The following is a 13,777-nucleotide window of genomic DNA, read 5'->3' as shown; positions in this document are numbered from 1 at the left end:
AGTTGTGTCAAAATAGCTTAACCTTTCTGGCGCAGGTGTTCCGCTAGCAACCCACCTCGACAACATCCGGTGAAATTGCAGGGCGCCAAATTCAAAACACAGAAATAGTCATAGTAAACATTCATAAAATATACAAGTGTAATACATCAGATTAAAGATGATATTTTTTGTTAATCCAGCCGCTTGTAAGATTTCAAAAAGGCTTTATTTGATTTGATTTGACTTTACGGCGAAAGCATACCATGCGATTATCTGAGGACAGCGTCCCGCATACAAAAGCATGAAAAACATTTTCCAACCAAACAAATGCGTCACGAAAGTCAGAAATAGCGATAAAATAAATTGCTTACCTTTGTACATCTTCATCTTTTTGCAATACCAAAGGTCCCAGTTACACAATGAATGGTCGCTTTGTTCGATAAAGTCCTTCTTTATATCCCAAAAATGTCAGTTTATTTGGCGTGTTTGATTCAGAAATACACCGGTTCCAACTCACCCAACATGATTACAACGGATCTAATAAGTTACCTGTAAACTTGGTCTAAACATTTCAAACAACGTTTCTAATCCAACCTCAGGTACCTAAAATGTAAATAATCGATCAAATTTAAGACGAAATAGACTGTTTCCAATACCGGAGAAAGACAATGAGGAGAGCTCTCATTCACACACACCAAAAGACTAGAGTCCACCTGAGTGACACTTACAAAGACTACTTCATAAAAAAAAAAAACATTGAACAATTTCTAAAGACTTGTGACATCTAGTGGAAGCCATAGGAACTGCGATCTGGGTCCTAATAATTCAGCTTCCCCATAGCAATGCATTGTAAAATCCAATGACCTCAAAATATTTTTTACTGGATGGATTGTCTTCGTGGTTTCGCCTGCCAAATCAGTTCTGTTATACTCACAGACACTGTTTAAACAGTTTTTGTTTACTACCATGCATATGCATATCTTAGCTTCTGGGCCTGAGTAGCAGGTAGTTTACTTTGGGCACCTCCTAGCAAAAAAATTTACTAGGATTAAATGTCAGGAATTGTGGAAAAACTGAGTTTAAATGTATTTGGCTAAGGTGTATGTAAACTTCCAAATTCAACTGTATGTTTATATAGTGTTTATAGTGTATATAGTGTGTTGTGTATTTAGTGTATATAGTGTGTATAGTATATATAGTGTGTATATTGTGTGTAGTATATATAGTGTGTATAGTATATATAGTGTGTTGTGTATTTAGTGTATATAGTGTGTATAGTGTGTATAGTATATATAGTGTGTTGTGTATTTAGTGTATATAGTGTGTATAGTGTGTATAGTATATATAGTGTGTATAGTATATATAGTGTGTATAGTGTGTATAGTATATATAGTGTGTATAGTATATATAGTGTGTATAGTATATATAGTGTGTTGTGTATTTAGTGTATATAGTGTGTATAGTGTGTATAGTATATATAGTGTGTTGTGTATTTAGTGTATATAGTGTGTATAGTGTGTATAGTATATATAGTGTGTATAGTATATATAGTGTGTATAGTGTGTATAGTATATATAGTGTGCATAGTCTATATAGTGTGCATAGTCTATATAGTGTGTATAGTGTGTATAATATATATAGTGTGTATAGTGTGTATAGTATATATAGTGTGTATAGTATATATAGTGTGTATAGAGCATATTTGAAGACAAATATAGTCCAAACCCTTTCCTTGTGTTTTTGTCGTTGGTCCACAACTGTCACACACACAACTATGCTGTCCATTCAGCACCACCACAGGTACCAAAGTTGTAGGCTAAAAGTCATTCAGCACCATGGACAGCGCTATACCGGCTGCGTTCCCACAGAATATGTTACAGTACGTAGGTATGATGCAGTGACACTAACCTCTGCCTTTGTCTGTATCTAGCCTATTGTTTTGGTCTGGTAGTGTTTCCGTACTGATTTTACAGTACTTCCTCACACAGTAAAAAGATAAGCCGAGACATTAGTCCAAAAGCTAGACTTTAAATTGTATTTGGTGAGCTGAGCAAAGCAATGTCGCCACCAAGTGCATAAAGGGAAAACTACAGTAGTAAATACTGGATTGAGCAGTGGGCTCCGTGAGCTTGTCGCTTTAAGGGGTAACCCTTCTGCATTGGTTATTATTATCATCTGACGGACATAACGGTAGGCCACCTTACGCATAGCTGGAAACTGGAAAACCATTCGCTGGGTCTGTTCGCCACACACAGACACCCGTTCCGAAACGTTACCGTTACAAAGGCCTACGATCACGAGTGGTGACTACTTTTTCCGTCGACGTTGATGTCGCTACTTCCTCGGTAGAGAGTCGTTATTTTTCTTCTATTGAATCGAGAGCTTATCGGAAGACAAGATGGCAGAGATGGGGATGGGGAAGGGGGTTACTGCGGGGAAACTTGCCAGTAACGTGCAGAAAAAATTAACACGGGCCCAAGAGAAGGTAAGATATTGAATAACGTAAATGCGTTATATTCCGTTATGTCTTGTTCCATCCAAATGACATCACCCGGAGAGGACTCAATGACGCATCATCATGACGGTCAACCTTTAAAAACCTAGTAGGCCTGCGGTCGTCGGGATATGTCCTTAATTCATCCGTTATTTAATTACACTCATACCTTTTAACAGTATACCTATCGGCCGCAAACATGTAGATATGTATGTAGAAATTGAGCAATATAAGTAATTGTATAGCTAAACCAATGTAATGTTCTGCAAATTAAATGAATTCACTAATCCGGCCTGCAATAGTGCAGTGACTATTCAATAACAATATTGTCGATTACATTCCATGCAGCACCCATAACCAAAAAGGATTCCGTTTCCGGTTAGATTTGATATACAGTAGTTAATTTAACATGTAATAAAAAGCCTTATTTAGCTGTAATTCAAATGGTATATGACCTGATGGTATTAGTGGCCTTGTATCCCTATTGGACAACAGAGGGAGGGAATGACTGGATGGGAGGTGGGGGATGGACAACGTGTACAGTTCCTTCAGAAACTATTACTTTTTTCCCACACGTTTTTAAATACATTTTGTTGTGTTACAAAGTGGCATTCAAATGGATTTAATTGTCTTTTTTTTTTTTGTCAACGATCTATCCAAAATACTCTGTAATGTCAAAGTTGAAGAAATATGTTTAAGAGGTATTAGAATACAGTATATGCAAGTTATTTGAAAACAAAAAACGTTTTTTTTTTTACATTTTTTATTTGATGGCTGCCAAATATGTCATGAAGAACCAAAAAACTACAACAGTTAGTTGAATTAGTCTATATATAAGATCATTAGCGCATGGTTGGGAGGGCTCTTTGATATGAATCTAGCCTATAGGTAGATTTAAATACAGGAGAAACACTTTTGAGCTTAAAAATGACACGACAAATATATGTCAATAGTGAGTGACCTAAGGTAACACAGTAACACTTGACATCCAGTTTTTATACATGTGTAGTAACATTGTGAATATATTACAAATCAACATTGTTGTTACATAAGACTTAGAAAAGTGCTTTATAATTGCATAGAAAGGGTTACTACAGTTACTACATACATTGGGTGGATTATATATACCTAAGGTATTTAAACTGGAACAAACATTTCAATTACGAGTGCCAAAAAAATCTAACTAACTGATTGTATTAGTTTTAGAAAAGGTTATGTTATTATCTTTGTGTAGCATAAGGTTAATCAATAAATGTAATAAATGTACATTCACAAACATTGATATTGAAAAAATAAAAAAATAAACCGGCAATAGAGCATGCTGGGAAATATGATAATGTTAGGCATGGTTTTGAATGGAAAGTAATGTGTATGAGTTTCAGGCCCCTATATTGGGGTAAAACTAGGCCCTCAGAATAATGCCTTATGAAATACTTATGTTATTGTGCAAAAAAAAAACTAAACGTTTTTTTACATATTCACTTAGTATCTGACTAGCTGGTCTGAAAGAACAAAAACAGATGAATGCAACAACCATGTCACTAACAAGTACAGTCATGGGTAGTAACTACAATTTTTACTAAAAAGGAAAGGCACTCTGGGAAATATTTGAATAAGGCTTTACACTAAGCAGTTTGTTAGTAGAACACTTTTCCAGTGTCTATATGTGTCCACAGACTCAACACTTTCAGTGTTGATTTAATTTTTTTTTTTTAACAATGGATCATTTGCTGTGTTATAGCATCCAACTTGCTGTTTTCAATGTTTGCGAATGACTTTGAGTTATTCTGCAATATTTTCAGGTACCATAAAAATCTATTGCAACTTTCAACCTTTTCAGTGGCATGTTGAAAGAGCCATACAGTAGTTGAGCATCACAACTTATTTATACTTCTCTGTACAAAATATAATTATTTAATTTGTTTTACTTGATTATGTACACCTGAAGCAATGCACTTTCAGGAGAATGGACATTTACATAACGTTCGCATAGAAATGTATTGAGTAGATCCAATATGACTGTCAGATAGCATAGGAGATTGTGTGTGCTCTATTCATTATATTTATATCTTCAACATTCAGTTCAAGATACAGTTCTGCCATTATTTGAAGGCAGCCAATCTAATAATATTCAAATATTTATGAAAAAAAGTATTTGCTTTTCTGAGATCTGTACTAGAGGTTGACCGATTATGATTTCTCAACGCCGATACCGATACCGATTATTGGAGGACCAAAAAAGCCGATAGCGATTAATCGGCCAATTTTAAATAAATATAATGACAATTACAACAATACTGAATGAACACTTATTTTAACTTAGTATAATACATCAATAAAATCAATTTAGCCTCAAGTAAATAATGAAACATGTTCAATTTGGTTTAAATAATGCAAAAACAAAGTGTTGGAGAAGAAAGTAAAAGTGCAATATGTGCTATGTAAGAAAGCTAACGTTTCAGTTCCTTGCTCAGAACATGAGAACATATGAATGCTGGTGGTTCCTTTTAACATGAGTCTTCAATATTCCCAGGTAAGAAGTTTTAGGTTGTAGTTATTATAGGAATTATAGGACTATTTCTCTCTATACCATTTGTATTTCATTAACCTTTGACTATTTCACGTTCTTATAGGCACTTTAGTATTGGCAGTGTAACAGTATAGCTTCCGTCCCTCTCCTCGCTCCTCCCTGGGCTCTAACCAGCAGCACAAGTACAACAGCCACTCTCGAAGCAGCGTTACCCATGCAGAGCAAGGGGAACAACTACTAGAAGGCTCAGAGCGAGTGACGTTTGAAACGCTATTAGCGTGCGCTAACTAGCTAGCCATTTCACTTCGGTTACACCAGCCTCATCTCGGGAGTTGATAGGCTTGAAGTCATAAACAGCGCAATGCTTGACGCACAACGAAGAGCTGCTGGCAAAACGCACTAAAGTGCTGTTTGAATGAATGTTTACGCGCCTGCTTCTGCCTACCACCGCTCAGTCAGATACTTGTATGCTTGTATGCTCAGTCAGATTATATGCAAGGCAGGACACGCTAGATAATATCTAGTAATATCATCAACCATGTGTAGTTAACTAGTGATTATGATTGATTGTTTTTCATAAGATAAGTTTAATGCTAGCTAGCAACTTACCTTGGCTTACTGCATTCGCGTAACAGGCAGTCTCCTTGTGGAGTGCAATGAGAGAGAGGCAGGTCGTTATTGCGTTGGACTAGTTAACTGTAAGGTTGCAAGATTGGATCCCCTGAGCTGACAAGATGAAAATCTGTCGTTCTGCCCCTGAACAAGGCAGATAACCCACCGTTCATAGGCCGTCATTGAAAATAAGAATGTGTTCTTAACTGACTTGCCTAGTAAAATAAAGATTAAATAAAGGTATACATTTATTTGTTGTATTATTTTTTAATCGGGCAAATCGGCGCACAAAAATTTGAAATCGGCCCTAATTAATCGGCCATTCTGATTAATCGGTCGACCTCTAATCTGTCCTCAAATAGTTGTAGTCAACTCCAAAGTAGCTATTTGTTTCCCCGGAAAAAAATTGTTCCTTTCAACAAAGCATAGTTATCTATTACACTGTAAATTATCTACTCTGAGACTGTCTTTGTGATCTGGGGTTTGAACTGAATCATCTGGGATCTGAACTGAATCATCTGGGGTCTGAACTGAATCATCTGGGGTCTGAACTGAATCATCTGGGGTCTGAACTGAATCATCTGGGGTCTGAACTGAATCATCTGGGGTTTGAACTGAATAATGTGCCAATGTTTTTTGATTGTACCTTGCATGGCATTTCCCAGAGGAGAATATTCCACAAAACATTGTATCCTCGGGTCAGTCTTTTTGCGTACTGAGGATTTCAAGCTATCCAATTGGCTAGTGTCCATGATGCGTTCTCCAGCTGATTGTAGGCACTCCTCGGAATAATCTCTATCCCGAAATCTGTTCATCAAAACTGTACTTTGTTGGGAGAAAGCAGCTACAGATTCGCCGGACATGTTTAAACTGACTGATCGGCTTTTCTTTAGAGGAATGGGGTGGAAACTATCACTTCTTAGAAGCGTCTTTCGATCTGTGGGCTTCCTGTATAGATTGGTGACGAGCGTGTCCTTTTCTTTGGTGATCTGAATGTCAAGGAAGCTGACGCTGAAGTAATCAAAGTCCACGGTGAAACGAAAATGACCATTCCACTTTTTAAAGATTTTCACTGAACATCAGGTTAATGCCAATGTATCATCTATATAACGTCGATATAGTTTGATCTTGGATAGAAAGGTATTTTTCTCAGGGTTGAGAATGCGATCATGTTTGTAAGAGTTCCATGTAAAGATTGTCATAATTTGGGGCCATCGTTCTCCCTATAACAGTTCCTTTAATTTGAAGGAAAAAGTCACTTCAACTCATAAAACAGTTATTTTTGAGTACCAGATCTTTTATTTTACCTTTATTTAACTAGGCAAATCAGTTAAGAACAAATTCTTATTTTCAATGACGGCCCAGGAACAGCCTGTTCAGGGGCAGAATGACAGATTTGTACCTTGTCAACTCGGGGACTTCCGGTTACTAGTCCAACACTCTAACCACTAGGCTACCCTGCTGCTCCCCTCTGCTAGGTGTCTGATACATGAGGAGCCAGGCCAAGTCTGTAGGGCGTACCTGTATATCTCCTGTATAAATGAGACAAGGATTGTTTTACATATGTACCTCTCTTGTATAAATGAGACAAGGATTGTTTTACATATGTACCTCTCCTGTATAAATGAGACAAGGATTGTTTTACATATGTACCTCTCTTGTATAAATGGCTAGGATAAAGATGAATGTTAAAGGTATGTCTTTGTTCAATGTATTTTTTCCCCAGGTAATGCAGAAGTTGGGTAAAGCAGATGAGACCAGAGATGTTGCATTTGAGGAAGGAGTAATCAACTTCAACAAACAATATGTAAGAGTCAACAAACAATATTAGTCTTTTAATTAAAAATGATCTGCCTCCTCCAACAAAAGCCATGATCTGTGTACAATGACATGTTTTATGTTCCCTTCTCAGACAGAGGGATCCAAACTGCAAAAAGACCTTAGAGCCTACCTGGCTGCAGTACAAAGTAAGATTATAATTTAATCTAGACTATTTTAACACGATGACTACTCCGGGCACGTACGTGCACCCGCGTGCGTCATCGAGCGCATAGTTGATTTTGTCCATCCCACATCAGACACGATCATAACACGCAGGTTGAAATATTAAAATGGACTCTGAACCAACTGTATTCATTTGGGGACAGGTCAAAAACCACACATGAAACATTCCTGGACATTTAGCGAGGTCCTTTTAAACTGGACCCATTTGGAGTCACACAAAACCATGTGTTCTTTACTCTGACAATTAAACCCACAGATAAAAGTTAGTTTCTAGTAATCACTTCTTCTTCTTCTATGGATTTGAATTGGCGGTTGTCAACCGATTTTAAAGTGCATTAGCACCACCAACTGGACTGGAGTGTGAACCTCCAGTTCATCTCTAAATCACCCACGTGGATATAGGCTCCTGAAAAAACCAATGAGGAGATGGGAGAGGCGGGACTTGCGGAGCGTCAAGCGTCAAAAATAGAGCCAAGTTCTATTTTAACGCCTAGCTACGCAGACGCTCATTGACGCGCGCGAGCAGTTTGGATGAAATGACTGAATAGCATGTATGTGTAAATATTTTGCAAGGCTCGTGCAACGCAACGCGGGCGGTGTGGAAGCATGTTAGGGCTGGATTTCCAGACATAGATTAAGCTTAGTCCTGGACAAAAAAAACAAATTCTCAATGGAGATTGCAACAGCTATCTGCCCATAAGTCATTATTTTGGTCTGTACAATCCTCTCCACTGATGCCTGTCTGTCTGTCATGTCTGTCATGTCTGTCATGTCTGTCTGTCTGTCTGTCTGTCTGTCTGTCTGTCTGCCTGTCTTGTCTGTCATGTCTGTCATGTCTGTCTGTCTGTCTGTCTGTCTGTCTGTCTGTCTGTCTGTCTGTCTGTGTCTGTCTGTCTGTCTGTCTGTCTGTCTGTCTGTCTGTCTGTCTGTCTGTCTGTCTGTCTGTTTCTCTGTTTCTCTGTCTGTCTGTCTGTCTGTCTGTCTGTCTGTCCGTCTGTCTGTCTGTTTCTCTGTCCGTCTGTCTGTCTGTTTCTCTGTCTGTCTGTCTGTCTATCCGTCTGTCTGTCTGTTTCTCTGTCTGTCTGTCTGTCTATCCGTCTGTCTGTCTGTCCTACTGTCCGTCTGTCCGTCCGTCTGTCTGCCTGTCTCTCTGTCTGTCTACAGCGATGCACGAATCCTCCAAGAACCTTCAGGAGTGTCTGTCTGACATGTACGAGCCGGAGTGGTACGGCAAAGATGACTTGGACTCCATCGTTGAGGTCAGAGGGCATCTTTAGTTATCACAACTAAAGTCACATTCATTTAATTCACTGACCCATCCTTCTATCCTTTCTCTCTCTTCTTCAGCCCCTGCAGTCTCTCAGCCCTCAGTCACTCCCTCTCGCTCCCTGACTGTGCTCTCTCTCCAACTCTCTCTTCCTCCCCCACACACACTAGGGTTGAATATTTTCCCGGAATTTTACAAATGTTCCATCCCGAGAATAAATCACTTTCCTACTAGATAACCGAGTATTTCCCGCTAAAATCGGAAGTGTCATTCAAAAGCATTCAAAAGCATTCTAAATGATTCTAAAGCATTCTAAAGGATTTTAAAGGATTCTAAAGCATTCAAAACCATTCTAAAGCATTCAAAACCACTCTAAAGCATATAAATATGTCTGCATTTGATCAGAGCTTTGACCAGCGTGAACATTTTAATGAGCCCAAGCAACAAAAAAAAAATAATGTTTTTGTCATTGTGCTGTTATCCAATAAATATATGATATAGACTACTGCACATTATGCACGACAGAAAAACATAATGTAGCTACGCTCTCATGGGTAAATCAGTAGGCTAATCTTTTTAAGTGAACTGTATTACTGTACTGTATTATATTATACCGTGTTATATAGACTGGAATTACACACATCATTCAAACCGTGATGAAGCAGGGAGAGAACATGTGATTAAGTTGCAGCACATGCATCCTACACAGTTACAAGTATAGGCTAGCAAATGTAATAACAGTTTTGAAATCTGTTGCATATCTTTCATAATATCTACCCTAATGTCAGTAGCCTACCTCCTCTTTCTCTCTCTATTGCTTCATTTATTCCTTCCTCGCTTTCACGAGTTAAATTAAATGGGTTTTATTGTCCTTATCTTTAACGTTCTGATGACATGCTTGAAAAACATAGGACACGAATTAGATGCAGAAGGCTTTCACTTCTCTTCAAGAAGATTGAATGGTTATGGGTCTGAATTAATAACTGCTATAGTCTACCACCATCTGAATGGTTATGGGTCTGAATGGATATTAGTCTGAATGGTTATGGGTCTGAATTAATAACTGCTATAGTCTACCACCATCTGAATGGTTATGGGTCTGAATGGTTATGGGTCTGAATGGTTATGGGTCTGAATTAATAACTGCTATAGCCTACCACCATCTGAATGGTTATGGGTCTGAATTAATAACTGCTATAGTCTACCACCATCTGAATGGTTATGGGTCTGAATTAATAACTGCTATAGTCTACCACCATCTGAATGGTTATGGGTCTGAATTAATAACTGCTATAGTCTACCACCATCTGAATGGTTATGGGTCTGAATGGGTATGGGTCTGAATTAATAACTGCTATAGTCTACCACCATCTGAATGGTTATGGGTCTGAATTAATAACTGCTATAGTCTACCACCATCTGAATGGTTATGGGTCTGAATTAATAACTGCTATAGTCTACCACCATCTGAATGGTAATGGGTCTGAATTAATAACTGCTATAGCCTACCACCATCTGAATGGTTATGGGTCTGAATGGTTATGGGTCTGAATTAATAACTGCTATAGCCTACCACCATCTGAATGGTTATGGGTCTGAATGGTTATGGGTCTGAATTAATAACTGCTATAGTCTACCACCATCTGAATGGTTATGGGTCTGAATGGTTATGGGTCTGAATTAATAACTGCTATAGTCTACCACCATCTGAATGGTTATGGGTCTGAATGGTTATGGGTCTGAATTAATAACTGCTATAGCCTACCACCATCTGAATGGTTATGGGTCTGAATGGTTATGGGTCTGAATTAATAACTGCTATAGTCTACCACCATCTGAATGGTTATGGGTCTGAATTAATAACTGCTATAGTCTACCATCATCTGAATGGTTATGGGTCTGAATGGTTAAGGGTCTGAATTAATAACTGCTATAGTCGACCACCATCTGAATGGTTATGGGTCTGAATGGTTATGGGTCTGAATGGTTATGGGTCTGAATTAATAACTGCTATAGACTACCACCATCTGAATGGTTATGGGTCTGAATGGTTATGGGTCTGAATGGTTATGGGTCTGAATTAATAACTGCTATAGTCTACCACCATCTGAATGGGTATGGGTCTGAATTAATAACTGCTATAGTCTACCACCATCTGAATGGTTATGGGTCTGAATTAATAACTGCTATAGTCTACCACCATCTGAATGGTTATGGGTCTGAATTAATAACTGCTATAGTCTACCACCATCTGAATGGTTATGGGTCTGAATTAATAACTGCTATAGTCTACCACCATCTGAATGGTTATGGGTCTGAATTAATAACTGATGTAGTCTACCACCATCTGAATGGTAATGGGTCTGAATTAATAACTGCTATAGCCTACCACCATCTGAATGGTTATGGGTCTGAATGGTTATGGGTCTGAATTAATAACTGCTATAGCCTACCACCATCTGAATGGTTATGGGTCTGAATGGTTATGGGTCTGAATTAATAACTGCTATAGTCTACCACCATCTGAATGGTTATGGGTCTGAATGGTTATGGGTCTGAATTAATAACTGCTATAGTCTACCACCATCTGAATGGTTATGGGCCTGAATTAATAACTGCTATAGTCTACCACCATCTGAAGGGTTATGGGTCTGAATTAATAACTGCTATAGTCTACCACCATCTGAATGGTTATTGGTCTAAATGGTTATGGGTCTGAATGGTTATGGGTCTGAATTAATAACTGCTATAGTCTACCACTATCTGAATGGTTATGGGTCTGAATTAATAACTGCTATAGTCTACCACCATCTGAATGGTTATTGGTCTGAATGGTTATGGGTCTGAATGGTTATGGGTCTGAATTAATAACTGCTATAGTCTACCACCATCTAAATGGTAATGGGTCTGAATTAAAAACTGCTATAGTCTACCACAATCTGAATGGTTATGGGTCTGAATTAATAACTGCTATAGTCTACCACCATCTGAATGGTAATGGGTCTGAATGGTTATTAGTCTGAATTAATAACTGCTATAGTCTACCACCATCTGAATGGTAATGGGTCTGAATTAATAACTGCTATTGTCTACCACCATCTGAATGGTAATGGGTCTGAATGGTTATTAGTCTGAATTAATAACTGCTATAGTCTACCACCATCTGAATGGTAATGGGTCTGAATGGTTATTAGTCTGAATTAATAACTGCTATAGTCTACCACCATCTGAATGGTTATGGGTCTGAATGGTTATGGGTCTGAATTAATAACTGCTATAGCCTACCACCATCTGAATGGTTATGGGTTTGAATTAATAACTGCTATAGTCTACCACCATCTGAATGGTTATTGGTCTGAATGGTTATGGGTCTGAATGGTTATGGGTCTGAATTAATAACTGCTATAGTCTACCACTATCTGAATGGTTATGGGTCTGAATTAATAACTGCTATAGTCTACCACCATCTGAATGGTTATTGGTCTGAATGGTTATGGGTCTGAATGGTTATGGGTCTGAATTAATAACTGCTATAGTCTACCACCATCTGAATGGTAATGGGTCTGAATTAAAAACTGCTATAGTCTACCACAATCTGAATGGTTATGGGTCTGAATTAATAACTGCTATAGTCTACCACCATCTAAATTGTAATGGGTCTGAATGGTTATTAGTCTGAATTAATAACTGCTATAGTCTACCACCATCTGAATGGTAATGGGTCTGAATTAATAACTGCTATAGTCTACCACCATCTGAATGGTAATGGGTCTGAATGGTTATTAGTCTGAATTAATAACTGCTATAGTCTACCACCATCTGAATGGTAATGGGTCTGAATTAATAACTGCTATTGTCTACCACCATCTGAATGGTAATGGGTCTGAATGGTTATTAGTCTGAATTAATAACTGCTATAGTCTACCACCATCTGAATGGTAATGGGTCTGAATGGTTATTAGTCTGAATTAATAACTGCTATAGTCTACCACCATCTGAATGGTTATGGGTCTGAATGGTTATGGGTCTGAATTAATAACTGCTATAGCCTACCACCATCTGAATGGTTATGGGTTTGAATTAATAACTGCTATAGTCTACCACCATCTGAATGGTTATTGGTCTGAATGGTTATGGGTCTGAATGGTTATGGGTCTGAATTAATAACTGCTATAGTCTACCACTATCTGAATGGTTATGGGTCTGAATTAATAACTGCTATAGTCTACCACCATCTGAATGGTTATTGGTCTGAATGGTTATGGGTCTGAATGGTTATGGGTCTGAATTAATAACTGCTATAGTCTACCACCATCTGAATGGTAATGGGTCTGAATTAAAAACTGCTATAGTCTACCACAATCTGAATGGTTATGGGTCTGAATTAATAACTGCTATAGTCTACCACCATCTAAATTGTAATGGGTCTGAATGGTTATTAGTCTGAATTAATAACTGCTATAGTCTACCACCATCTGAATGGTAATGGGTCTGAATTAATAACTGCTATAGTCTACCACCATCTGAATGGTAATGGGTCTGAATGGTTATTAGTCTGAATTAATAACTGCTATAGTCTACCACCATCTGAATGTTAATGGGTCTGAATGGTTATTAGTCTGAATTAATAACTGCTATAGTCTACCACCATCTGAATGGTTATGGGTCTGAATGGTTATGGGTCTGAATTAATAACTGCTATAGCCTACCACCATCTGAATGGTTATGGGTTTGAATTAATAACTGCTATAGCCTACCACCATCTGAATGGTTATGGGTCTGAATTAATAACTGCTATAGTCTACCACAATCTGAATGGTTATGGGTCTGAATTAATAACTGCTATAGTCTACCACCATCTGAATGGTTATGGGTCTGAATAGTTATTGGT

General features: G+C 38.0%; 1 protein-coding gene across 6 annotated transcripts in view; it reads left to right on the top strand.

The window, feature by feature from the left end:
• The first annotated feature begins 2,162 nt into the window (after positions 1-2,162).
• LOC139380983 (myc box-dependent-interacting protein 1) overlaps positions 2,163-13,777 on the top strand; it is a 35,290-nt gene continuing 23,675 nt past the window's right edge. For all 6 annotated transcript variants that reach the window (XM_071124200.1, XM_071124199.1, XM_071124198.1 and 3 more), the window contains exons 1-4: positions 2,163-2,464; positions 7,342-7,422; positions 7,528-7,582; positions 8,784-8,878. In XM_071124200.1, the coding sequence (XP_070980301.1) occupies positions 2,378-2,464; positions 7,342-7,422; positions 7,528-7,582; positions 8,784-8,878 (318 nt within the window). In that variant the 5' untranslated portion in view covers positions 2,163-2,377. The remainder of the gene's footprint in view (positions 2,465-7,341; positions 7,423-7,527; positions 7,583-8,783; positions 8,879-13,777) is intronic.

This window comes from Oncorhynchus clarkii, chromosome 22, assembly GCF_045791955.1.
Source record: "Oncorhynchus clarkii lewisi isolate Uvic-CL-2024 chromosome 22, UVic_Ocla_1.0, whole genome shotgun sequence".
NCBI classification, from domain to species: domain Eukaryota; kingdom Metazoa; phylum Chordata; class Actinopteri; order Salmoniformes; family Salmonidae; genus Oncorhynchus; species Oncorhynchus clarkii.
The sequence above is the reverse complement of the archived record's forward strand: the minus strand, read 5'-3'. Positions and strand labels throughout refer to the sequence as shown.